The sequence below is a fragment of the Chiloscyllium plagiosum genome, chromosome 17 (genome assembly GCF_004010195.1).
Source record: "Chiloscyllium plagiosum isolate BGI_BamShark_2017 chromosome 17, ASM401019v2, whole genome shotgun sequence".
NCBI lineage: Eukaryota > Metazoa > Chordata > Chondrichthyes > Orectolobiformes > Hemiscylliidae > Chiloscyllium > Chiloscyllium plagiosum.
In genome coordinates, this window is record NC_057726.1 from 41,782,513 (window position 1) to 41,810,368 (window position 27,856).

At 40.5% G+C, this 27,856-nt stretch overlaps 1 protein-coding gene across 6 annotated transcripts in view; it reads right to left on the reverse strand.

The window, feature by feature from the left end:
• The window catches only part of znf423 (zinc finger protein 423), a 376,444-nt gene extending 366,807 nt beyond the window's left edge, over nt 1-9,637 (reverse strand). For 4 of the 6 annotated variants that reach the window (XM_043706936.1, XM_043706935.1, XM_043706937.1 and 1 more), the window contains exon 1: nt 7,025-7,151. In XM_043706936.1, the coding sequence (XP_043562871.1) occupies nt 7,025-7,064 (40 nt within the window). In that variant the 5' untranslated portion in view covers nt 7,065-7,151. Of the gene's footprint in view, nt 1-7,024; nt 7,152-9,584 lie in introns of those variants that run through there. The other 2 variants (XM_043706939.1, XM_043706938.1) reach the window with 2 other exon arrangements.
• Between the last annotated feature and the right edge of the window lie 18,219 nt (nt 9,638-27,856).

Sequence of the window (27,856 nt, forward strand, 5' to 3'; positions counted from 1 at the left end):
GCTTATCTCTCCACGCTTCAGGCTCTCTGCCTTTATTCCTGATGAAGGGCTTTTGCCCGAAATGTCGATTTCACTACTCCTCGGATGCTGCCTGAACTCCTGTGCTCTTCCAGCACCACTAATCCAGAATCTGGTTTCCAGCATCTGCAATCATTGTTTTTACCTCAGAGTTCAGAATGCCTAACTTAACCACAAATTAACACCTCAGTTTTCAATGTTTACCTGAAGCACTCACATGTGAAAAATATAAAAACAGCAATAAAGACTGTTCTACTCATTCACATCCAGTCACAAAAGGTGGTGGACAATTAAACTACTCACTAGAGGAAAGCTCCACAATTATCCCTGCTTTTAATGATGGAAGAGCCCAGCACATCAGGGCAATAGATAAGGCTAAAGCTTTCATAGCAATCATCAGCCAGAAGTGCTGAGTGCATGATCCATCTTAGCCTCCTCTAGTGGTCCCCAGCATTACAGACACCAGTCTTCAGCCAATTTGAATCACTCCATGTGATATCAAGGAACAGTTTGACATAATGGTTACTGCAAAGGCTACAGGCCCCGACAACATTCTGGCAACAGTACTAAAGAGGTGTTCTCCAAAACTTGCTGCTCCCCTAGCTAAGCTCTTCCAGTATAGTTACACCAGCATTACCCGACAATGTGGAAAATTGCCCGGGTATGTCCTGTACATAAAAAGCAGGACAAATCCAACTCAGCCAATTACTGCCCCATCGGTCTACTCTAGACCATCAGTAAAGTGTAATCAATTAAGCAACACCTGCTCAGTAATAAATTGCACAGTGGCACTCAGTTTGGGTTCCAGCTGGCCACCCAGCTCCTGATCTCATTACAGCCTTGGTTCAAACATGGACAAAAGAGCCGACTTCCAGAGGAGAGGTGAAAGTAACAGCCCTTGACATCAAGGATGCATTTTAACAAGTGCGACATCAAGGAACCCTAGTAAAACTGGAATCAATGGTAATCGGGGGCAAACTCTCCAGTGGTTGGAGTCATACCTGACACACATGATGGTTGTAGTTGTTGGAGATCAGTCATCTCAGCTCCAAAGCATCTTTGAAAGGTTCCCTTGGCGTACTGTCCTAGACTCAACCATCTTAAGCTACTTTATCAATGACCTTCTAAGGTCAGAAGTGGGGATGTTCACTGATTATTGCACAATGTGATGATTGCACAATGTTCAGCACCATTCGCAACTCCTCAGATACAAAGCAGTCCATGTTGAAATCTAACAAGATCTGGACAATATTCAGGCTTGGGCTGACAAGTGGCAAGTAAGATCCACACCACACAAATGCCAGGCAATGACCATCTCCAATAAGAGACGAACAATCTCACTGCCACCCCTTGGCATTCAATGGTTACTATCGATGAATCGCCCACTAATCAACATCCAGGCGTTACTCTTGACTAGAAACTCAAATTGAATCACCACGTAAACAGTGGCTGCAAGAGCAGGTCAACGGCTAGGAATATTTTAGCAAGTAACTCACATGACTCCCCAAAGCATGTCCACTATCTACAAGGCACAAGTCAAGAGTATGATGGAATACTCCCCATTGCCTGGAAGAGTGTAGCTCCAACAACATTCCATGCTTGACACCATCCAGGACATAGCAGCCCGCTTCTTTGTACTATATCTTACAAGCATCCAATCCCTCCACCACACTCAGGAGCAACAGTGTGTACTATCTACAAGATACACTGCAGAAATTCAAAGATCCCTCAGATAGCACCTTCCAAACCCATGACCACTTCCATCTCGAAGGACAAGGGCAAGGGCAACAAATACTTGGGAACACCACCACTTTCAAATTCCCCTCCAAGGCACTCACTATCCTGATTTGGAAATACATTGCAATACATTCACGGTCACAAAGTCAAAATCCTGGAACTCCCTCTCTAATGGCATTGTGGGTCAATGCACAGCAGGTGGATTGCAGCAGTTCAAGAAGGCAGCTCACCATCACCTTTTCAAGGGCAACTAAGGAATCGATGATATCCAGCCAGTGCCACCCACATCCCACAAATAAGTAAAAGTAAAACTCTATATTGCACTTTTGTATTCCAAAAGAACTGAACTACAATAATGCCATGAGTTGCTTAGTTATGCTTAAACATTTCTAGGCAACTCATCTTTCCAAACAATGTATTCTTAAACTGGAGAGATTACTGTACAATAATAATTTACATATAGCTTCTTACACAAACATACTTGACACAAACATAATTTACATTAAGCCAGAGAGGCAGATATTATGATAAGACTATGAGAGAGATTTAAGGAGGGCCTTAAAAAGACGTAAAGGGAAAATGCAGAGGTTTCATGATGGGATTCCAGAGCTTAAGTTTTAATGAGCTGGGAGGTTCAGCGGCTGATGGTAGGGTAAAAAGGAGTAATAGATATAGAGATCAGATTTGGAAGAATGCAGCACTACCAAAGGTACTGGAAGAGATTGCAGAAATAAAAAGATTAAGATGCAGCAAGGAATCACAACAGGAGTATAAGCAGTTTAAACTGGGTGCCTTGGAACAATTGCATGTTAGCAAGTACCAATGATGGGCTCAAAGAATTTGTTGCAATTCAAGATACAAGCAGCACAACAGGGTTGAGAATGCAGGAGGAATTTGGTAAGCCCTGGAATAATCAAGTCTCGGAACAAAAACAGCAAGAATAGGGTTACAAAAGATGGGGTTTCAAAAGAAAACCGTCAGGTGTCAGACAGACAATATGACAAACAGAAATCATTGGTTTCAGTGAGGAGTTTGGATGCTCAACTCACGATTTAATAGAATGTGTATTTAATCTAAAGCAGATATAAAAAGGTTAGTGTGTGACTGGAAGTTAGCATTCCAGTACAACATCTCAAGCACAACTACATCAAGACTTTCAGACACACGATATCAGTGCCAATGGAATGCAACTTGAGGAAGGATGGAAAAAGAATGCTTTGGTCTGTACTAGAGCAAATTGCAGTTCATCCAAAACTGAATGTTGGATGACCAGGCTAGCAACAGTAGTAATGAAGATTAGAGGGAGATAATGGCAAGCTAGAGCTCAGTATTGACATCCACATATATGGCACTTGTTACAGTTTTGGATCATGACAGCCAATGTCCACATAGATGAGAGGCCCAAAATAAATCTATGATGGACTCCATAAGTAGCAATGCATGAATAGTGAGAGAATGTCCTGAAGATGGTTCAATCGCTTAGCAAAAATGTATAAACAAAAGAATAAGGTGGTATAGGTTACTTAGTCATTCAAGCCTGCTCCACCATTCAACAAGATCAATGCTGACCAGATATTCTACAGTCCCACATAACCTCAATAACCTTTCACCACCTTGTTAATCAACAGCCTATCTTTACCTTCAGAATAAAGGCACTACTTCCACTGTCTTTTGAGAAAGTTTTTTTCCAAAGATTCAAGACCTTCTCTGAGAAACGTAAAAGCAAGTAATAACAGTGCCACTCGGCTAGAAAATAAAAGACACATTGGAGGGGAATGATACTGAAAGTTAGCAAAGGATTGTAGAACTGAGGTGGTATCTGGGTTTCCTGTTACTTGAATGATAAAGTTAGTATGTAATTACAATTTGATTATGAAGGCAAATGGAATACTTACATGTACTGCAAGGAGAAAGGAATACAAAAAGGAAAGATTCTTTTATTATACAGTGCCTCAGTGAGGCCATTTCTGGACAACCGTGACCAATTTCTGGTGGTCTTATATAAAATAGATGAGAATTTAAGAGAGAGATTTGAGCTAGGTACAACATCAGTATGGCAGAATATTAATGGTTCTGGGTGCAAAGTACACAAAAGAAGAAACTTTTCATGTTCCATGACAAACAGTAGTGGTAAGGGACAGGAAAGAGGAAGCAAAAAAAGAGAGAGAAAAAAATGGAAAGTCCTGAGAAACAATTATAATACATCAATGAATGGACACAAGGCAAAATTAGGATTGGAATAAAAATGTCTGCTCCTATATCATAACTGATGGGTATAACTACTTCAAATTCATTTCTCTTTACTTGGGATACAGCTATGCCAGTCACATTGCTTTACAGCTGGTCCACTAAGGAGAACCAATACTTTAGGCGCAAAAATGCTTTAAAAAATATATAATTTGTTTTAAGGTGAGTCTGACATGACAGGAAATGTTTGCTTTGTTAGAAATCTCCAAAGAACTACACCTCAAGCTGCCCATTTTAAAGTTATACGAACAGGGAAATCGGCATCCTACATAGTCCTTGCCATGAATTACAAAACGCAAGTGCAGTACCCCCAGCCTTAAATGAAAAGCACTTCCCCCAGATTTATATTTTACTGTAATGATGAGTCAGATAATCACCAGTCTGTCACAAATGTCAAAAGCTGCAACAGCAGAGATGACCAGTTAACCTGGCAGCCACAAATGTTTTTATAAGTTTATGATCCACATGCACAAATTGCTGGCAATTACATAAAGGCCTGTTTGAAACATTTCACACAAAAATCTCTCCAACCTCACACCGGACCATTTCCAAAAATGTTATCACTTTCACTGACTAAGCTACTTAGCCAAGGCATTAAATACAGACAAGAGTGGCCACACTCTGAAAACATTTAAATGAAAGTGTGCAGGAACTCCAAGAAAGCACAAAAAAATTTCATACACATGGGCGACACTTTACTTCATGCAGTGCGAATTGGCCCCTCTGGGAACATCTCATACAATGTTCTTAATGAAGTACGCACAACCCGCATATTTCACTTGATTCCAGAGTACAAGTCTAATACCAACTGCACTTTCTTGGTTCCAGAAGTACTGGTGATATCTCACTGTAAGAGATCAGTCCAGTAGCAAAAACTGAATTAAGGTGACCAATATTATTAATACATTGCTGCATATTTTACATCATTTCTGCAATAAACAGAGTTCGTCTGTATGTTTTAAATTACGTATATAGCTTGACTGTTCAACATTGCAGTTATTAAATCTATGATAGACACAATATTTTGCAATATTTGTAATGCTCAGCCTTCAAATATTGCAAATGTTTCAAACAACACGAAACCCTATATTTAATAGATTAACATTTTGAAATTGTTAAATGTAACTGACTGATCCAAAGGACCATAACCTAATTGACAGTTAAAGGTTTATAAACCATATAAGCTTTACTCTTCAAATTCGCACATTTGATTTAAACATTATGTCTGTCAATCTGTTGATGTTCAATGCAATATATTCCAGTCATTTTGTGGCCCAAAGACAAATCTAAACCCTTAGAAATTATAATATGTCTACTTACAGTGTAAGAAAAAAATCAGTTAACACACAATGCAAAAATCTCATTTCAGAATTTAAGCAACTCTAAAACGTTCCAGCTCCAGACTAAGGGAGTCCCTAAAAAATTTAATTTGAATATTAAATGAATCAAATTACAAATTTACATGGATTATCCTCATCCTCAGATTAGGTAATTCAATAAACTTGTACATTCTTTACTCTTTTGGGTTAAATATCCAAGGCATCCTGTCCATGCATTATCAAGAAGATGCAAAATTCGTTACACAAAGTTCTAAGTCAAGAAAGATATTCCTGTTCCTTCATTTTTGCTGCAAAGTCCTGAAATCTCAGAACTAATACCATCAATGGAGCATCACATCCACAATATCTGCATTGGTCCAAATGAGCTATGGCCCACAACCTTCAGACCAACTTGAGATCAATCAGTGCAGCTTTACCAGCACTACTCTTATCCCATAAACAAATAATGGAAAAAAAAGAAGGGAAAAATTATAGGCTAAAATTTTCCATTTGCAGTAATGAGGAGTCACGCATGCCAACAGCAGTATACTGGAAAATTACAAGCAGTGTTTGCAATTTTCCATCCCTTGAAATCAGTGTCTGGAAAAATATGGGAACAATATAGTGAGTTGAAGATATTCTCAGTTTAGGAGTTTGGATTGGTATTTCTGAACCACCCAGTTGTCCATTTTGCTTTTACACCTTATCAAAACGTTAATGTCAAAAACGTATACTGAAATTACATGAGGGATTTCTTGAAAATTATCTCCCTCATTTAGAAGACGTAACCAAACAGAAAGGCAGTAACAATGCATTTTTAAAAATCAACTTAACCCGAACTGCTTTAACACATCTCTGGGGCAGCTTGGATTTGAACCCATGCCTTCTGGCCCACGAGTAACAATCTAATCTCAAGGGATGGCTCCATATGTGTTTGGAAGAACGTTAGTTTCGGTTTGTTGATGTGCTTAGTAGTTAATTACTTGTGGATAGAGTTCCCACAGGTGACATACAGCCTGAGAAGGCAGCAGCGAGCACCGGGTGCAGCGTGTCCAGAGTATGTTACACAGCAGGTATTTCCTAAATCAACCTGTTCAAAGACGTGGCCCTGCATTAGCAGGTGGGATTAGAATTTGGGCCTCCAAACTCAGATGTAGGGGCATCACCGCGTTCAGATTCCCACAAGAACGGCGCCGCACCCGGGCCGACAGGTTTTTCAGGGTTCAAACTGCCCGCGCGCTCAACGGTAACCACCACTCATTCGTTTTTAAAAAAACACACACACACGCTCGCAAAATTCCACAATCGGAATTTCGCCAGCAGCACCTGGGCCTCGTGCTTCGCGCCCCTCCCCTCCTCGACACAGGCCGCGTGCCCGCCCAGCCCAGTTCAGACCAGCTCCACACTGCCCCTGCCGGCGAGGCCCGCGTGCGTGTGACCGTGCGCGCGTCGCCCTCCCTCCCGCGCGCGCGCGCGCTGTTTCCGCTCTCCGTGACGCCCACCAGCCCCGGCTCCAACTGAACTGGGCGCCAGCGGATCGCACGCGCGGAAAAGTCCATTCGTGCGACCGTTGCCGCTCCCCCCGCCAAAGCACCACCTTTAAAAACCAACATACAGATTTTCTCTCTCTTTTGTTTTCCTTAAGAGAGAAAAAAAACAATAAAAAAATTTAAAACGCAAGAATCCGTCACGGCAGAGCTCACCTTTAACAGCCCGAGGCTTAGACTGTTTGCGTCTGGACATGTCCAGTCCTTCAGTCCGCTGGAAGAATCTGCTCTCAGGGCGCTGCTGTCCGGGGCAGTGACTAGAGCTCCAAACATCAATCTTTGCTCCGTGCTCTCCCTCTCCCTCTCTCTCTCTCTCTCCCTCCTCCTGCCCGTTGCAATGCGGCAACTTCAACCTCTCGGAGTGGACTACGTGTGACGTCTCCTTCCTACTTTTTTTTTGTTCGCGGTGGTGCTAAAACTAGATTTCAGTCAAGTGATTCTTTAAAAAAGGTTTTTTTTTTCCAGATCTTCCCCTCTCCCTCTTTAATTTTTTCCTCCTCTTCGGTCTCCCAACAACACACACTCACACACCCCCCAACTTCTTTGCAACTGGTGGATTTGGATGCGGGATCCAGCAAGTCCACACGAAGACAAGAAGTGATTATTTTACGGGGGAGTTGAGGGCTGGGGAGGAGGCTCCCTGGGTTTCCCCTCCACCCCCGAAAATAAACTCGATTTTAAAAAAAGAATGTGCCGCTGCTCCTTTCTTCTCTTTTTTTTTGGTCTATTGTTGCACGAAATCCACTTGCATTAACCTCCACCTTCCTTCCGTGCAAACCTCACACACACAGACACACACACACCCCTCCTCCCCTTGTCAACGGCGACCTCAAGGACTAAAAATTCTCAACAAGAAGGGGCAAAAAAGTGAAGAGGGAGGAGGTGGGAAAAATAAAACAAAACAAAAACCTGTCAACCTGCCACTTTAACTCTCCGCACAACAACAATAATAAACTTGGCGGATTTTTAAACGTGTGTGTGTGTGTCTGTGGAGGGAGGGATCACCTGTTTAGCCAGAAATCTAAAGAGGGTACGAGGTCTATCCTGCCCGGAGAGTGTCCCGATGCTCCTCGGTGAGTCGCACACATAGAAAGAGCGGGGCTGCCTGTCCGAGTGTGCGGGGGATGTTCACCGGCGGGGGGCCGGCGAGCGGGACCAGCTTGGTGCCATGACCGCCGTCCGGCTGGCCGGCTCGGCAGCAGAGCCAGCTCTTTGTGCCGCTGCCTCCACCGCCGCCGCTGCTGCTGCTGGAAGCGGAGCTGGCTGCTGAGGAACTGCGTTAGCGCGCAGTGCAGACACATAATAAGCTGGGAAATTCAAGTAAGGCCCAAACCCATCAGGACCTCTCCACGGGGGAGCTTTCCCGCAGGGAGACGCGCCACACGTAATCACGGAGGAAATCGCTGTCCAAGTGCAGAGCACGCATGGTGAATAATGAAAAAATCCTGAGTGCGCGATCGTGCCAAAAGCATGGAGCCCTGGACAAGCCTGGAGCGGACTGCAACTCACACACACAATAAATACCTCCCTCATTCTGCCTCTTCTCACTCACAGATATACAGACCTAACCAAAGCACCGCTAACACCTCCAAATGCAAATTCAGCCTCTCGAATCCTGCACCCTTTCTGTCGACTTTAATTCTGTTTTGTTTTTAAAGAGAAAGGATCATATGTATCACTCAGAACGGAACAACTGCATCAAACTCACACAGAGCTCCCGAAAGAAACTAATTAGTTTCGCGCAGCACAGAGACAGAGAGAAAATCCTTTACGGGGGGAAGAAAAAGGGCGTCAGTTGTTCCAAACCTATGCAACTTAACAGTTTCCCTTCAACTCCATAGTTTTACACGGGAAAGGCGATGTTGAATTGCGACACCCGGGTCACATTGATATTTAAGAAAAAAATGTGCTACAATTAAAACGGGAAGCAACGCACCCCCCATCCCAGAAAAAAATGATATTAAAAATGGTCATGACAGTGAAAGGCACCAGACCCTTGACCATGCAAGTCGCTCCAGCTGAACCACAAACTGCTTTAATGTTGCCATTACTGTACATCTCCTTTGATTCGCAGAAGCAATCTCGCATTCACAGTTTTTAATAACCTAATTCCTACCGAACAATGGAAATTCTTTAGCTTCCAGCACGTAACTCCCTGCAGGGCACAGTGAATTTCAAAAATATCCGTAATGATACGGTGGAATTAAAAGGGTATTAGTGTTAGTAATTCGTTTACATCTAATTATAAACTGATGGAATTATGCCTATGTGGTTAACAAATATAATCTGTTTGAATTTATTTGTGTGGATGTGTGTGTGTGCTGAGACGTGGTTATAGACCACCTCTGTGTGATTTTAAATACAATTTTGAGGTAAGAGTTGGAGGGGAGTTAACAGATGAGCAAGAGACAGACTAGAAACCTGTTCTGAAAATCTGTTGGTCCTAGCAGCCTTATAAATACAATAAACTGGAGGAATTAACATGTTTTTCAATGGTGAGGTGTGCATTATATCTGTGTATCCAGTATAAATGACACAAGTGATCCTCAAACCGGGTCCAGAGTGACAACAAGAAATGCAATAAGTCATAAAATTGTGTGTGTTTTTTTTAAATTTAGTGTTTCTATGATCTGACTTCACGCCCAGGGGCTAATGCAGAGCTGTAAATAGTTTTTGTTCTTGCATTCTGTGCAATGTCGAGTTGAATGGGTCGTACCTTTCGCTGCTACATGTCTCTTGTCTGTTCAGGTAGCTTGCGCCCTCTTCCGGATCTCACTCTAAAGTTTGCAATCGCTCTGCTCCTGGAAAAGAATTCAAAATTAGTTCACTGCTGTTGGACATACGGGGAAAATGTTTTAAAATGTCAAACAATTATTTTATTAAAAGTAGCACCGCCAAAATGACATCAGATTTTAAACGAGTATCTTTCTTTCTTGATTGGCCAGCAAGAAAAATATTACTGTGACCCAGAAACTGGAGAAACATCATAAGTTAAATACAAAATCCCGAAAAAAATGAATAAATGGCAACCTTGCACGACGAACAGGAACTCTTTATGTAAGTGCTTTCTGTTACGCAATTTATTTCGAATCTCTTGGTCATGAAATAATTTCCAGCACTGTTGGATTAATTTCTGGTACAAATTACGATTGAAATATTTTTTTAATAGAAATCCCTTAAATACACTGTTGTTTTATATTGAATTAACAAACTCAAATTAGTCAAAATAACAGCGCAACTGACTGAAAAGAGAAACCTTTAAATGTTCACTGTTGCTCTCATTTTTTTTTCAAATACACAAAATGTTTACACTAAGCGCCACATCCATAAACTTGAAACACGGCGTGAGCAAAACGTAAATATATTTGGAAACAATCGATTCAAACTACGAAAATAACACATGTCGTGAGTTTAAATAAACACTTACGAGCAGTACACCGGGCAAATTGTTACTCGTTTGTTATCTGTTTCATACTTCTCAAATAAATACGTGTTTTGTTCAAATAATAAATGACTGAAGGGACATCACGTTTAACTCTTTAACTTACATCCACGAGTAGAAATCTTCAGTGACTGTTGAACTTGACAATTCTCAAGCAGCTAATGCCTAAACCCGACACATATCCTGAAAGTTTCACTGCCATTGTACTTTGAAGTAGTGTTTAGAAAGCATTTTGGTGGTACTGCAAAATAACTATGAAATCGGACCAAAGGTTTACTCCGCTCTTTAAAAATATCCAAATCAGCAGTTCCTCCTAACGTTTGTGCCTTGCTTATTTGATATAAACCAAAAGTGGATAGAATTCGGCGACACCAGGTAATTTGTGTGCAATCATTTCGATAAAGAACTAATCTTTGTAGTGCGGTAATGAGTGTACCTGTGAATTAGGAAAGTAATATGATCATTGGGTGGCATTTTGCTTATTCTAAAACATCACTGTGGCAAGGAATGTTCTTTTTTCTCTTACGTCGTTGCGTAGCATTTGGACGATGGACAATCACCTATCCGCACAGGTTCCCGTTCAAGTTCGGTTGCGGGAGTATTTAGGAGAAAGTGAGGACTGCAGATGCTGGAGATCAGAGCTGAAAAAGTGTTGCTGGAAAAGCGCAGCAGGTCAGGCAGCATCCAAGGAGCAGGAGAATCGACGTTTCGGGCATGAGTCCTTCTTCAGGAATGAGGAAAGTGTGCCAAGCAGGCTAAGATAGTATTTACTCGATAGTACATTTTTATTCATTTTAATAGGTACTTTGCGCCTTTTTCACATAAAGTGAATTCTCTTTAGCATTTGCAGTGTTTTGTTAAAATAAAAGCTATAATGATCAGGATGGAGTGTCGCTACATTAGAATCAGGACTCCTTCGACTATAATAGCTGAAAATTTCACAATATATCTAACTTAAGTTTCGAGGAAATTAGTGCAATCTTCTCAGGTAATCCTCTAAATTGTTGTACTTTTTGTCTTAAAAAAAGCTTGTGCAATCGAAAGTTAAAGCGGATGATGCATTCTTTTCAATGACTAACACAGTTCATTAAAACTGTGTCTGATAATGATAATTGCTATATTCAAGTACAGGCAGCTGTATAAATACTGGAGAAACTAGCCTGGAAAATCTCAAAATTATTCAAGAATTCTATAGATATTTTCATATACTTTTAGGAAATGTTACCTCATTCTAAGATGGCAAAATAATATTGTTACTTTGACTTTTCCATTCAACCTGACTACCTGAAAAAGGAGCGTCGCTCCGAAAGCTAGTGTGCTTCCAGTTAAACCTGTTGGACTATAACCTGGTGTTGTGTGATTTTTAACATTATTAACATGAATAGTCAAAAGAAGAACATTATGACTTGCTAAGACAAACTCCACATTCGTATCAGGATGAAGAATTTCAAATACCTAAAAGATATTGCTGGTAAAATGTTTCCAGAATGACAAGTTATTCTGGAAATGGTGCATGGTAAAATGGTGGAATCAGTCTTGAAAGATGTTATACCGGTGCGGTAGATAGTTAATGAGATGATCTTGGTAAGACACAGTGAGAAAACTTGCAGGACCTTGAAGTGAGAACCCCTTGAAAAAACTCAATGCAACTCACACTTAGCCAAAAATTTAGCTTCATTCAATATTTCAGATATCAAGGACTTTTCTTCAGAACTGAGAAATAAATGAAACATAACAGGAGGTGGCAGAGCGGTCACGTCACAGGGCTAGAAATCCAGAGCACTAAGCTAATTGTCTGGGGAAAAGAGTTCAAATGGCGATTTAAATGAGTCAAAATGGATGAAATTTTAATTCAATAAAATCTGGATTTTTAAAACAATTTTAGCCTAATGGCCACTATCTAAGTATTATTGATAATTGTTTTTTTAAAAATCTGGTTCACTCATGTCCTTCAGGGAAGGAAATCTCTGTCCTTACTCCATCTGGCCTACATGTGATGCCAGACTCACAGCACTGTGGTTGACTCTTAATCGACTCTTACTAATCTACTGTTAATGCATCCATTGTGCTTTCTTACTTCCCACTCTTCCACATCATTCTGAAAATTCACAATCTTCTTTCTTGACAATTATCTGAAACATTTAACCAATACTTAAACATGCTATAACTTACCCCACACAACACATAATTATTGGATCCGTTCCTTATGTAAACTCCTTTGGAATATGTATCACCTGAGTACATAATTTGAACAATTGACTTGTAGATGTGAGAGCTCTAACATATGTATCATAATCACTAACATTATGGTTATCCAGCCCTTGATCTATCGTATTATTTACACAGGAAGCCATCACAAAATACATGAGCATTTAAGATACACAATACTATTACTTCAATCAGCCATTTGAACTACAGGATTTGATATTCATTTTGACTAATCAGTGGAATGAACCATCTTTGTTAAGAACTTTCTTACCATCATGACCTATTAACTTACCACAGCCTTTCCACTTATTTGGATAGTTGTAGTATACCAAAGCTTCTGGATTGAACTCTTGTATCAGATGATGTGATGTGATGTCTCATTACTCTTCAAAGTTCCTCTGAGACCTCAGCTTTGATAAAAGTCCATCTTCCTGCAAGCAAGGCATTCAAATGCACAGAAAAATTGTACTAATTACATCATATTCTAGAGCAAGATACATCATATTCTAGAGCAATTTTGCCCACAGATCAATTGAACAATAGTCTCCAATCTTCTGGAGTGAATACATTGCATGAACTGTCAATGTCAGGTCAATTGTCAATTTGGACTTTGGTTCATCAGCTAAAATTTAATTCAGTATTTCATCAATCATTGCATGATTTCTTTCACAAAGGCCATTGTGAGAAAAACTTGCAGTTCAGTATTCATGACTATATGTTTTCATATTTTCAGATGTCCCTCAACTCACTAGTAGCAAGTTCCTTTCCACTATTTGTCAGAAACATTTCTGCTTTGTTTTCATCCCTATCCATTCCTCCACAAATTTATATATCATAATGCTTTAATCATTAGTGTCCATCATTATAAAAGTCCTAACTCTGATCCCTAGATCTATAAAGTGTAAGGTGAAAATATTTATGTCTTTGTCTCAGGCTTTTAATCAATGGCAATTACCTCATTAAAATTGGGTGGCAATGAAAGACTTGTGGATGGACTGTAAGATGTGTTTTTTTCAAGTTTTTGTCACACATTTCACACATTCCATTACTTTCTTTTATTAACTTTATATACTTGCTTTGTATCTCTTAGTAGGAGTTTTTGTCTTTGATAAGCAGGTTGAATACATTTATACACTTACTGCATTCTTAACAATTTTCCTCCACTTCCTTCACACCACCATTGGTGGTCTAACCATTAACCATCAGACGTTAAAGTCTCATATTTTTTCCACAAATCTCTTCACCTTTCTACATTTCTCCCATCCTTTAAGAGTAGGTTTGAACATTTTGCAATTTTTATTTCAGATTTCCAGCATCCACTGTATTTTGGTTTGGTTTCGTGTTTAATTACTATAATTTCTCTTCCTGGAATTCCTGCTTTGAAGTCATTCTGATCTTCTCACCAAATTGATTGCTGTTTGTCTCTTTTACTTTGTCCATCGACCTTTTCTTTTGTTCTTCTGCTCCTCTTCACTTCATAGGTTGCATGCATCACTGGCCAGGCCAACATTTATTACCCATACCTCATTACTATAGAGAAGGTGGTGTTGAGGTGCCTTCTTGAACGTCTGTGGTCCTTGGGGTGTAGGGAAAGCCACAGTGCCAATTAGTAGTGAGTTGCAAGATTTTGACCCACCAGCAGTAAAAAAATGTGGTGATATAGGTCCAAGTCAGGAGGGTGTACAGTTTGGAAGGAAACTTGCATGAGATAATGTTCACATGCATCTGCTTCTCCTGTCCTTATAGGTGGTGGAGGTCATGGATTTGGAAGATGTTGTCACAGGAACCTTGGCGAGTTACTGCAATTCATTTTGCAGATGGTAAATACTCTTCATTGGTGTCAGTGAATGCTGAAGGTGATGAATGGGATGACAATCAAATGAGTTGCTTTGCCCTAGATGATTTTGTGCTCCATGAGTTTTGTTCAAGCTCAACCCATTCAGGCAAGTAAAGGAAATTCCAACACAATCCTGACTTGTCCCTTGTACATGTGGACTGGCAATGAGAAGACAGAAGGTGAGCCATTTGCTGCAGAATTCCTACTTTCTGACCTCCTCTATGACTATTCTATTTACATGGCTGGTTTAGCTAAATGTCTGGTCAATAGTAACCATCCAGAATATTGATAGTTGAGGATTCAGCATTGTTAAACCATTGAACGTCAAGTGGTGATGGTTAGATTCTGTTTTGTTAGAGATGGTCATTGCATGGCACTGTGTGACACAAACATTACTTGTCACTTATCAGCCTCAGTCTGGATGTTGACCAGGTTTTGCTGTATAATAGCTGTGAACATTTAAAGTACCTGAGAAGTCATGAATGACATTGAACATTGTGTGAACATTCAGTGAACATCCCTCTTGTTATCTAATGAAGGCAATTTATGAACAAACAGAATTTGTTTGGACCTAGCACACTATCCAGCAGAAAGTCCTTGAACTGAAATGATTGCCTTCCATCAAACACAACCATCTTTGTTGAGCTGGGTATGACTTCAGCCACAAGAAAGTTTTCGCCCTGACTCTTTTGACTCTCGTTTCACTAGGGGCCTTGATGCGACACTCAGTCAAATGCCCTTGACGGCAAGGCTACGAGCACAGCTAGTGCTTTTTAAAATTCCTACTTGTGCAAACAGGCCCTTCAGCCCAACAAGTCCATACCGACCCTTCAAAGAGTAACTCACCCTGTCCCCTACCCTATTATCCCACATTTACCCTTAGCTAATGAACCTAATCTACAAACCCCTGAACACTATGGGCAATTTAACATGATCAATCCACCTAACCTGCACAGCTTTGGACTGTGGGAGGAAACTGGAGCACCCGGAGGAAACCCACACAGACAGTCACCCAAGGTTGGAATTGAACCTGGGTCCCTGGCGCTGTGAGGCAGCAGTGCTAACCACTGAGCCACCGTGTAGTTCTAGAACACATGCCTTCAGTATATCTGCCAGAATGTGGTCAGGCCCATATTACTTGCCATATCTGGTGCCTTTAGGAGTTTCATGTGGAATGAGACTTAATTAATTGAAGACAGACATCTGTGATGCTGGGGACATCAGGAAGAGGCTAAATTAAACCATCCAGCCCAGCACTTCTGGCTGAAGGTGGGTTGAAAAGCTCCAATCTTATCTTTTGCACTGATGTGCTGAGGATTTTTCTGAAGACTCCTCCTCTTTTAGTCATTTAATTGTTCACCACCATTTCCAACAGGACGGGCAACATGGAGGAGTACTAATTCATTAGTCGAGATCAGGAGCGATAGTAATAATCAGTGAGAGGTTCTTTTGCTGGTGTTTGATCTGATGCCATGCCAAGTTGCCAAAGGTTCTGGAGTCAATGTTGTGGACTCACATGACAACTCATTCCTGTCTGTGTGCTTTGTACCATCACCTGGGTCTGTCCTGTTGATTGGACAGGACATATCCAAGGATGGTGGTGTCTGGGAAGTATGATTCTGAGACTATCACGATGTCCAGGCTGTTGTTTGACTACTCTGTGGGACAGCTCTCTCAATAGTTTCACAAGTTCCCTGATATTACTAAGGTGATCATCAAGTCACACAGCATGAAAACAGACTCTCGGTCCAACCTGTCCGTGCCCACCATGTTCCCAAACTAAACTAGTACCACCTGCATGCACTTAGCCCTTACCCCTCCAAAGCTTTTCTATTCATGTACTTATCCAAATGTCTTTTAAATGTTGTAACTGGACCCACATCCATCACTTTCTCTGACATTTCATTCCAAACACGAAAAACTCTTTGTGCAAAATTATTGCTCCTCATGTTCTTTTTAAATCTTTCTTCTCTCAGCTGAAAAACATGTCCCCTAGTTTTGAACTCCCCCACTCTAGGGAAAAGATCCTTGTCATTCACCTTATCTATGCCCCTCGTGATTTTATACACCTCTATAAGATCATCCCTCAACCTCCTATGCTCCAATGAAAAATGTCCCAGTCTATTCAGCCTCTCCTTAATGCTCAAACTCTCCATTCCCAGCAACATCCTGGTAAATCTTTCCTGAACCTTCTCCGGTTTAATAATATCCTTCCTATAACAAGGTAGCCAGAACTACATACAGTGCTCCAGAAAAGGCCTTCCCAATGTGCTGTACAACCTCAACATGACGTCCCAACTCCTATATGCACAGGTCTAGTAATGAAGGTACAATTGCAACATTTAAGAGGCATTTGGATGGGTATATGAATAGGAAGGGTTTGGAGGGATATGGGCCGGGTGCTGGCAGGTGGGACTAGATTGGGTTGAAATATCTAGTCAGCATGGACGGGTTGGACCGAAGGGTCTGTTTCCATGCTGTACATCTCTATGACTCTATGACTCTAAGTCAAGCATTCTAAATGCCTTCTTCACCATCTTGTCTGCCTGTGGTACAAATTTCAAAGAATTATGTAACTGAACCCCTCAGACTCTCTGTTCTCCAACACAACCCAGAGCTCTACTATTCAGGGTCAACGGAGCTGAGTTTGTTGTTGTCACTTCTGATGCTGAGGGTTTGATACTGAGTTGTCTGTCCAGTTTCATACGTTTTTTTTAGTTTGTCTGGTTGTTTGATACAACCGATTGGCTTGCTAGGACATCAGAAAATGATGATGTACCAGGAAAAATACCTTTAATAATGCAAGAATGATATCCCGCAGCAGCAGTCTCAACAGATGTAAAAGTGGATCAAATAAATGGGATGGTTAAATAAATACCATAGAATAGTCACATTATCCTATTAGAAGCTGGGGTTCTCATGACATGAAGTTTTGGAGGCAGCCAATAAACTTGGGGATGAACTAATAAGAGAGTCTAAGCGATGGGAGTTAAATGTTTGGAGAGGTTGTGGAGTTTATTGTGAAGTACCAGATAAGGATCAGACACCTGTGAGGCTCATGTGCTTTCGTGGAAAAACCTATATTTGGCATTGAGCTGTTGTCATTTTAAGAAAATGATTCCACTGAAGACGATTTACTATGAACAGTTACTTGCTCTCAGTAACTGCTTGTGTGACCAAGCAGCCTGGGAGACAAATAATAGAAAAGAAGTCAAACAGAAAGTAAATATGGAGGTGATTAGATTCCTTGCTGTGGCTCCGGCTCTGCTTTCAAGGAGTTTCGTTTTAAGTTTAGTTTTCTGCTCAGAACAAACTTGCTGCATGAGATTTCTCTTTCAAACAAGGTTCTATTAGCATTTTGTGTGCTGGCTATAAGAGTTTAAAACTTGTTAACTGACAGATTCCGAACAGTGAGTTTCATTGCTGATAATGCCAAACTGAGAAGAAAGAGAAAGCTTTAGATGCAAAACTCCAGAGTTAAAGAATTTTGGAAACCAGAGTGTTCTGCACCATAAGGCCTCTGTGATTCTGTGCAATATGTATTATTAAATAAATTAAAGTTGATATAAGTATTTCGATGACTGAGATTCTGCTCTAAAAAGAATTGCAATTTCAGACTAACTTCTATCCATGCTCCTGAGCTAATTCAGATATGTTGAGAGAATCACAAAGATTTGACATAGTAGTTATGTGATATGGCAATCACTGAATGATTTTGTGCTGTACCATGCAGTCAATTCACACAAATCAAACCTTTTCCCTAAGGTATTATTGGGTGGTTGACAATTGACAATAGTGATCTTCATGTGCTATATCTACAACACATTCTTCAATGATCCTGGAATGACAATGCATTTGTTGCACAACATGAGATCAGATGTGGTTGTAAAATGAGAGCTCATTTCAAACATTGTGAAGATCTGAAAGTTGTGGATGGTCTTTGTTTCCACAATTTTGCAATTCCATCGACATCTTACATAGTTGTAATGCCTCATTTTGCTTTGTTGCTGTTTTGATGTGAACTAATTGTAGCAATTTTAGCACAGCATTTAGACTTACACACATTTAAGATGGTGTTCGGCAATCATTTCATCACAACCAGTCAAACTGACTGTTGGCAACACACAAAAAATAGTCCTCTGGATTGAACTTTTCTGGTTGGTAATTAAAATGAAACTTGTACTCTTGTAGTTGGAATATCTAACACTCTATTCTGTGTGGTTTCCTATGTGGATTGTTAAGCATACAAGTGGTCCATGATAGTTTATGATTTCAAACTTGCTTCAATACAAACAGAGATAAAAATGTGAGACACCTCATGTAATTGAGGATACTTCTCTTTTTGTTTGCGAACAGTATTGCTATACAGGTATGGAATCAGCTTATTATTGCAATGATTGATGGTTTTCCTGCCTTGTTTTTCTGCAACAGAATGCACTGAAGCCAACCAGGTTTGTATCTATTATCAGTTGATGGTTTTCTCAGGGTTGAAATAGACATTTAGTTGCTGAAAACCATTGTATGATCCAATATACAGTCTATTTATGTGATGTAGTCCTCTCCACTTGATGGTCTCTTTTGTTATACCACATTGAAGGGCAGAAAGCATAGTGAGCTCAGGAATCATATAACTACAGAACAAGATCAGTACTTGTAGATTCTGGACTTGCTGTAACATTTGTAGAACCTACAATACTTCCAATGGCTTCAACTGTCCACGGATTTAGTGATGCACCTCTACGTACGACAGAATTTGATTCTGCTTTAAATAAACAGGCTTTGTTCAAGATAGGTTACATTCTCTAAGACTGTAACCATGTTCCTTTTCTGTTTGCTCATTGACATGAAAAGTTATTCCCTATTGTTGACTGATAGCACATTGGCATTTACATACAATTTACGTAACACCCATTCATTTACAAATACTAATGAAGCAGTCAGCATAAGATTCAAGAATGCTGTGGATTTGCATAGGAATTGCATGTGTCACAGCTCTCATGTGCAGATCTGTGCTGTATGAAAACTGATAAGCATGTTAAATTAAATACAGCATTTATTCTAATGTCTTTGTATGAGCTTAACAGTTGTAAAAGTCTTGTGAATTTGCAATGGTTTGTTACTTTGATAAGTGAAAATGTTCATGTTTGCTTATTTGCAGAGAATAGAGCAATCCTGAAGTTTGTTGAATGTTTGTTCTCACATGACATTGATAGATGCTTCTGTATCTCTGAGACCATCCATGACTGAGCAGCCAATGGTCATTCACATGTGGCTGGTTGCTGTGTCCAAAAAAAAACAGCACAGGCTCATCCACTTCTGCTTTGGATATATTCTCACACCCTATTTTCCTGATGAATGACAAACACGAGCAAAGCAGTTGGGCTTTTCAACACATTTTACACTGTTTGTCAATAGCAAGGTACTGTTCAGTGTGGATAAGCACCACCACAGCTGAAACATTATTTGGACATGTCGCAACTTGGTGAGACTGCTGTTATTGCTTTGCAGGTGGTTTCCTGGCAGGTGAGCAATGGGCTGTGTTCACTGGAGTTGAACTTGGAGTTTACTAGTCACCTTTGGCAGCCTCAACTTTAGTAGCTCCAGGCATTGAAAGTGATAGAAATCTTGCAAACATTAACAGCTGTGGCAGCCTGCTGTCTATCCAAAGCACTTTTTGCCATATTTGGCTGGTGAGCTAACCTTTTGGTTTTTTGAATGTTTTGAGAGCCCATTTGACATGGTCAGCAGCATAAAAACCTAGTTTCTAACTGCCTCAAGTGCGTGCAATATTAGTCAATTATCTTGTTTGCTTCTTCCTTCATGCATCAGAAGGTAACTGTTTAGTAAATTGTATTTTCCTGGATGTGAAATGTTAGTATGTTATTATTAGGCTCTGGGTGCTTTGACAGAAAAGTGCTAGAAATCCTGCTGGTGCAAACTACTAAACAATTATTGACTATTTACAGAGACAGACTGTAGCAGGACTCCATTAAAACTTCCTTCTCTCAGCTTCTACTTACATGTGATCTGACATCACCTGACATCATTGAATATGACTTGAGCTATGAGCATAATAGCTATTTACCCCCTATACTAAAGTTTGTGCCTTTGTAACTGAGTTGTAGTTTCTTTGTTCAGGCATAAGTCTCTAAAATATTCCTTCTATTTCTTACTGCCATAGCGAAGAAGTATAAGCTTTTTTTCTTTTGCCATCTGTGACTGCCAATGTGGGGATCCAGATGATGGCTCCAAATGTACATGAAAAGCTGGTAGATTGAGCATACACAATGTCATATTCATTAGCGGCAGTGATGAAGCTCCTTCTAATAACTTTTCTGCTTATGTACATGTAACACCACCTGATTGTGTTTATAAGTCTGCAGTTTAAAATGCTGTCTATAGCTTGAAAATACTGTTTTCTTTGTGGAAGATAGGGAAACCCACCAAACCGGAAGGAATATTATCCTTGTTCCCAACCTGAAGCTCTTTGGCTATAGAAACAGCCAGAGACCATAGAATTAAAATTTGTTCAAGTATAATGATTTTCGATGCTAAACCCCTTCAGCAGACTCTAACAGACTCCCTCTACTGGTGGAAATTTATTTAGAGCCTTCAAGTGAATAAGATGTACATTGCACTTTTCAATATATTATACACCGCAGAGTACTATATCCAATCATCTTTAGTTGCGTCATCATTGATCTTCCCTTCATCATATAGTCATGATCAGGGATGTTTCCTGAAGTTTGAACAGTTTTCAGTTCCCTTTGCATTTCCTCAGATAATGAAGCAGTCCCTGCTTGCTTGCAGCAGAACCTCCCCCACCTCACCCCAACTACCCACACAGACATCCAAATCCATACCCACATGAAATGCCACACATGCTCATCTTGACACCAGACTCCCTTCCCCAAAACACTCTATCAACCCAACACCCAACATATTGGTCCAACCCTAAACCCCAGTACAAGACCTCATACCCTCCCACCCAGCCCCCATTACAACACCCCTGAATTCCCATAGTCCTACTTCTCCAATTCCCTCCTCCACAATTGCCCTCACCCAGACTTGATTTGATTTGATTCATCCCCCTCTGAACTCCTCAATCACACTAATCCAAGTGACAACCACAAATGCTCCCAATTCCATAAATGGGGGTGTTCATGTGACAGGTGTGCCCTGCCATCTAGGTAAGTGAGGAATTCACTGCTATGCAGGAAATGCAGAGGGGAGTCAGCAACAGCAGGTAAGCAAAAGTGAGAGATGATGTCATCCTACCCAAAGAATGACCTATCTTCAGAAGTCAGAGCATCATGTCCTGCAATTCGATGGCGATGTCCACTCAGACACAGGCCAATTCTCGACCTGGAGATCCTTGGGCACACAACACAGTACATCCCATAAGGAAATAGGATCCTGAGTCGAGAATATTTTTCCTTTTCGTTCCTTCTCTGCCACAACTCTGCCTCACTATCAAGATATATTGGACTCATATCATGATATAGCTTGAGGGACAGATCGCTACTTTGAACAATCAGTTGCAAGCTCCTCCCAGTTATTCTAGTCAGTGCTGCCATTCTTCAAGGAGAGTTTCAGCATTATTTTTCAGTGTTTTCTCCATCCTCCTATGGAATGTTGATCATTTGAAAGTTGAGAAAACTGAAACTGGCAGACGAAATGTTTTCAACCATCCAGATACAAAGTCTAGCCCATCCTAGTTGGTTTTGCTGTTTGACTGTATGGTTGTTGAACTAGCTTCAAGGACGATACAAGCATTTTTTCAATGGTCCTCCCATAAAATCCAGAGAATGCAACAGAGACATTGTTGGTGAAATTTCTCTCGTGCTCTTATGTGGTGTTAATACTCATATAGTCATTACAACACAGGAATTTGTTATGTCCAAGGTTTGTCTTCAGACATAGGCCTTGAGCTGTTGGAATGCTGCCCCCATCATGAAGCAATTGGAGAATCTGATGATGTTTCTTGGACATCCAAATCTCTGAATAATTCAGAGCCTCACGATTACTGAATCAAATAATTTGATCAGGTCAATGAGTGCAGAATAAAGAGTTCCTGGTGTTGTTCTTGAATTTCTTCATATCAGGGTTATTCTAGAGATCAACCAGAGACCATTGAAGCATCTCACAAGCATCAATATTCCATTGCATCAAGATAATGACACATGTAGTGTTCAGGTGAGCAAACAAATTTGTTTCATCCAGCAAGGGTAATGATAGGTAAAAACAATGACTGCAGATGCTGGAAACCAGATTCTGGATTAGTGGTGCTGGAAGAGCACAGCAGTTCAGGCAGCATCCGAGGAGCAGTAAAATTGATGTTTCGGGCAAAAGCCCTTCATCAGAGGTTTTACAAGTAGAGTTGGATTCCCCAAAGTGAGAGGGGTTAGCAGTTGCATGCATACAGCCATCAAAGCTCCATTGGGACAGCCATGGCCATTTGTGAAGAGAAGAGGTTTCCATTCCATCAATGTTCTGTGTGCCTGTGACTGTTGCCAGAGGATTATACAGCTGTGTGACCACTATCCTGGGAGTAGACATGATTCATACATCTTTAGGCATTCCCAGGTGTTGGGATTGCTCTGCCCATCAGAGCTTTAGGTAGTTGCCTTCTTGGAGACAAGGGACACCCACTGAAGTGATGGTTAATGACCCCAGTGAGATTTCCTTGCACAGAAGCTACCATGCACTCCAATAAGAGGCAGGCATCCACCAGGGCATCATTGCACAAATTATTGGTCTGTTCAGACGATATTTTGACATTTTGATTACATAATGACTTGTTACAGTTTTTCACCAACTCATGTCTCACTCACCACACTACTCTGCACCGTTATTATGATCCCAGTTAATGGCAATACTGGACAAGTCAAATCCCAGTGTACGATCCAAATATTTGGCTACTTCAACTTCACAGCTATCTTTTCAAATGAGGTTAAATATTCCATAACTCTACTGTCTGCAGATTAAACAGAGCTTTTTATTTGAACCAAATCCTTGATTGGAATTAGGATCATTCTTTGAACTGCAGTTTTATATTTCTTCCTTTACTCTAAGATTTTTCCTCACAAAGTCATGTCTGATTTACTTCTTTTTTTACAGCTCAGGGTTTAACCTTAATCAGAAATTTCACACAATTCACTGTCACACCTTCTACTCCAGAAAAAGATTTAGGAACAGTCAAAGCTATTTTGAAAGTTAATCCAATTTAATTCTTTAATTCAAAAAAAAATTCTTTATTTGATGAGCCATACTTATTTTAATGATTCACAGATCTCTTTAACATGCAACAAATATTGATCCTGCAAAGAGCTTCCAATTTGATATGTTCCCATTTTGTGGTAATTCTGAAGCAGTCACACTGAATCCCAGAGACCTGGTGTGATAGACCTTATCGTTTTTGCTTTCTCTTTGGTTTCTATGGAGATAAGGCAGTGAACAACTTCACAAGAGGCTGTTGCTGTATTTTTTAATGATAAACATAAAATAAAAAGGAAGACACAAACAATATTGCATTATTAAAGATTTGTCTGAAATTGTCACATTACCAGTACCTGAAGAAAAAATAACTCTTAACCCAAACAACAACCTTACAGATACCTAAACCTCAGTGAACAATTAATTCTGTATTCATGCGAAAGCTCCTTGTTTAGTTTGTATGCCTGTCATCAGTTTCTTCTCAAAAAATTTCTGCATTTATCTGATTACTTTCTTTGGTAATTATCTTTGCTGGGATCCTTAAACAAGCTGCTAACTTAACTTACTTACTATCAGATTTGAGTTCTTCAAACACATGTCTTCAGCAGCCTTATAGGCTAACTTTCCACTCTAATGCTTCCACTGTCTTCTGCTCTGGAATTTTCTTTTAAGTCACTCAGGGTATTTGTTCCCAGCCGTGACTGTTTGGATTACTGATAACAACACCTCTGCTGCTAAGGATCTCTTCTTTTTGAATCGAACACCTGCTATTTGGATTAATTTGCTTCTGTCTGTCCATCCGCCTCTCTCTCTCTGTCTGTCTCTCTCTCTTTCTCTCTTTCTCTCTCCAGGTTCTAAACCCTCAAGTCAGCAAAATATGTTCATAGTTATCTCCCCAGGAGCTTGAAGGTCATTTAGTTAAAATCACTTTTATATCTTAGAAATATTGTCTTTAGCTCACTGTTCAAAAATAACTTTCTGACCTCTTAAAAAAAATCCAATTTTCACAGAAACTGAAACTAAAATCCATTTCCTCCACTTTGGAACCTAATTTTCCAAGAATAATAATTACTGTAAGCTTTCATTATGTCCTTCCAGTATGCATAAATAAAGTCAGAACTGCAAGTATGCACAACACAATAATCTATGCAAAATGTATCCAACTAAAAATAGACTGTGCAACCATCCTTGTGACCCAATGTGTAACTAATATCTTTTCTTAGTTTATTGATGTATCCGACACTGTGGTACCACCCCCTACCCTCCTCTCAGCTGTTTTGGAGATAGGTTGCAGATTCTAATGCGCTTTAGCCTGGGATGGTCTTGATAGGCATCCTCCACTGCCTGACCTTAAGGGCTATGTGGCGTAGGGGGGGAGGTTGTCTCCTGTAAAGCAACTGGCATCTCATCTGTCACTCTAAGCCATTGGTGAAGAACAGGATTGCCCCATTAGGAGCACCCTGAGAGGTATCTCCTGCTCATCTATCCTGGGAACATCTATTTTTCCGTCCTTTCCTTTCTCAGGGGAGGCAGCATCTGGTGCCTTGATCCTGCCCTTCCTTTCTCGGGGGAGGCAGCATCTGGTGCCTTGATCCTGCCCCCCCCATCCCATCCTGCTCTTGCTTAGGGCCCTAGAACTCAGAGGCAAGACAATAGAATGCAGGTCAGAATGCATAACCAGTATTCCTTCAGTGAGCTGAGCTGCTCCTTTGGCCAGTGAGAGCTTTTCTCCAGTCTCTCAGTAGAGGAAGCCACACATCCTGAAGACCAAGTGGTCACAGATTTATAGTTTTTGGCCTGTATCACCATCTGTGCTATTGTGCTTTGGAATCTCTGATACCTCCCCACTTTACATCCTACACAGACAACAGACAACTTCAGAGGCTGGCCTGGGACTCAGCTTTTAAATCTCCTCCAGCACTCCTTGTTGCCAGAGGCTGCATTAATTCAGTCTCCAACAGCTGTTCCTGCAATGTGCTTATACCAACATGTGTAACCCTTTCCAGTGAGGCGCACATATGCACAAAGGTCTGTTCATCTGCACTGATGCTGGAAACTGCACATGAATATAACAGTGCTCCCTTCTTCTCCTCAGAGATTCACATTGGGCCCTCAGGGCTGTTGTTTGCTATTGCTGAAGTTTCATCTTTGATGGAAACCAATGAGGATTTTGAAGAACAAAATAACCATTTAAGATTAATGTGCACACACTTGCCATTAAAAAGTGCTAATCAGGGTTTAATCCTCAGCTCCTTCTAATTAAGACAGTCATCTCCAGGATAAATAAAGTTCTAGTTAAACATATAGATGGTCCTTCCCCATTTCCTTCTCAAATTTCCCTCCATATTACCTTCATACACTCCCTCAATATAATATTCCAGGAGAGAGCTATAGGCCTTTGGAATCACTGCCCAAGGGACATCCTCCAGCCCCTCTCCACAGCTAATGTCTTACACTTCAGACTGTCCCACTTAACCCTGAGAGATCCCTGATGCCATGCGGTGCAGCAAGTCTGCTTCGCATTGACTTTTGCATATGTCATGAGTCAATCTCACACTTAGCATACATCACTCCCTTGCACCCTGTATTACAGGTTAATCTGCAGAATAGTTGCATATTCACCCATCGCCAAGTGGAAGAGGTCACAGGCTGTTTACGGCACTGCCTCTGCCCCTTTGGATAACGCCATGGCTGCCTCTCTGAGACCTACATTTAGGGTTCTTTGGTCTATCAAGGAGGTCTCTTCATGTCATCCCTTAGTATCAGACCTTCCAACCTGGACGTTGATTCACAGGGAGTCATTGTGGAACTCTGGAAATTGAAGACGGGTTCTCTGATGTTCTCTCTTCTGTGACAAATGTCCTGAATGAGATGCTACTAGCACAAAAGTCAGAAAATTTAAAAACATACTTCACCAACTATCGCTCCAAAAGTTCCAATGGATTTAGTAGTCTTCTTTCATTGCAGTTACTCCCACATATCTGAATTTCTATTGCAGCAACAATCAAGCTGTGCTAGGTTGCTTTTAAATGGCTAACCCCTCTCCCCACAAAGGCCTCATTAGGCACAGAGATCCCTTTGGTCAGGCTAGTTGAATACCTTCCCTGAGCTGGACAGCTGCCAGTTGACTGGGACATGCTTGTGTCGGGGGATGGAGCAGCACAGCTGTGAGGGAGTTGTGTAATTCCAGGTCCAGCTCCCTTAGTCTAACATGTGTCAGTTTCCACACTCTACCTCACTATAATCTCCCTTTATAATTCCACTGGCACTGTTTTGTTATACTGCTTGTCCAACCTCTGGCTGTAGGTTATTCATTATCTCACCTAATTAAACATTGAGAAGGCTGAAACCATTATCTTTGCTCCCTGCCATTAGCTCTTTCCCCTTTCCACTCATCAAATTCCCTCCCTTGCCATTTACTCAGGTAGAACTAGGTTTTTCACACCTTCTGCATCCTATTTGAGCCAAGCTGAGCTTCCAAACCCATATTGTCTCTGTCACAGACACTGCCCACTTCTCTTTCCATAACATCATTCATCTTCACCCCTGCCTAATTCACCTGCTGCAGAAATCTTTATCCATTCATCTCATACTATAGTCTTGACTATTCCAGTGCACCCCACCCTCCATAAACTTCAATTCATTCAAAAAACTTCTGATCATACTTTAAATTATGCCAAATCCCATTCACCAACACTATCATGTTAACTGACACACAAAAGTCAGTGCAGTTTTTGGTCTCATCATATTCTTTGGGATGTTCTGCTATTTAAAAAAGCTATATAAATGCAAATTGTTGTAGACATAAAAAAAGTGGCTTCAAACTACCCTCCAGCATTTGTAACCTCTAATATTTCGGAAAAAAAACTTTCCATTGAACAAACCTAATGCCTCCTTTCCTTCATATTTCAAATGTTTGGTTGCCCCATGTACCATTTTCTGTTATTTTCTTTCTCGTTGTTCACAGACAGAGATCAAAGGATCATTGAATGCCAAGTGTACAAGGTACGTTTACAATATGTAGACAATTTATTTCAAAAGTACAATTTAACTGTTTCAAATTTCATTTAACATATTAAATACACTTCATCCATATTCTGTTTTTTGTTTCAAATCAAAAGGTTGTAAGAATACATTTTGCTCAAAATATTTGAAAAAAATTCTCTGGAGCAAATAGTAAATAGAAGTTTGACATGTGGCAGCTATGTCAACACTTGGCTGACGTTCTGTCCAAAAAGGTAGTCTCATTTCCAAAGAGTACTTGGATGTTTAACTCTTTAAAATG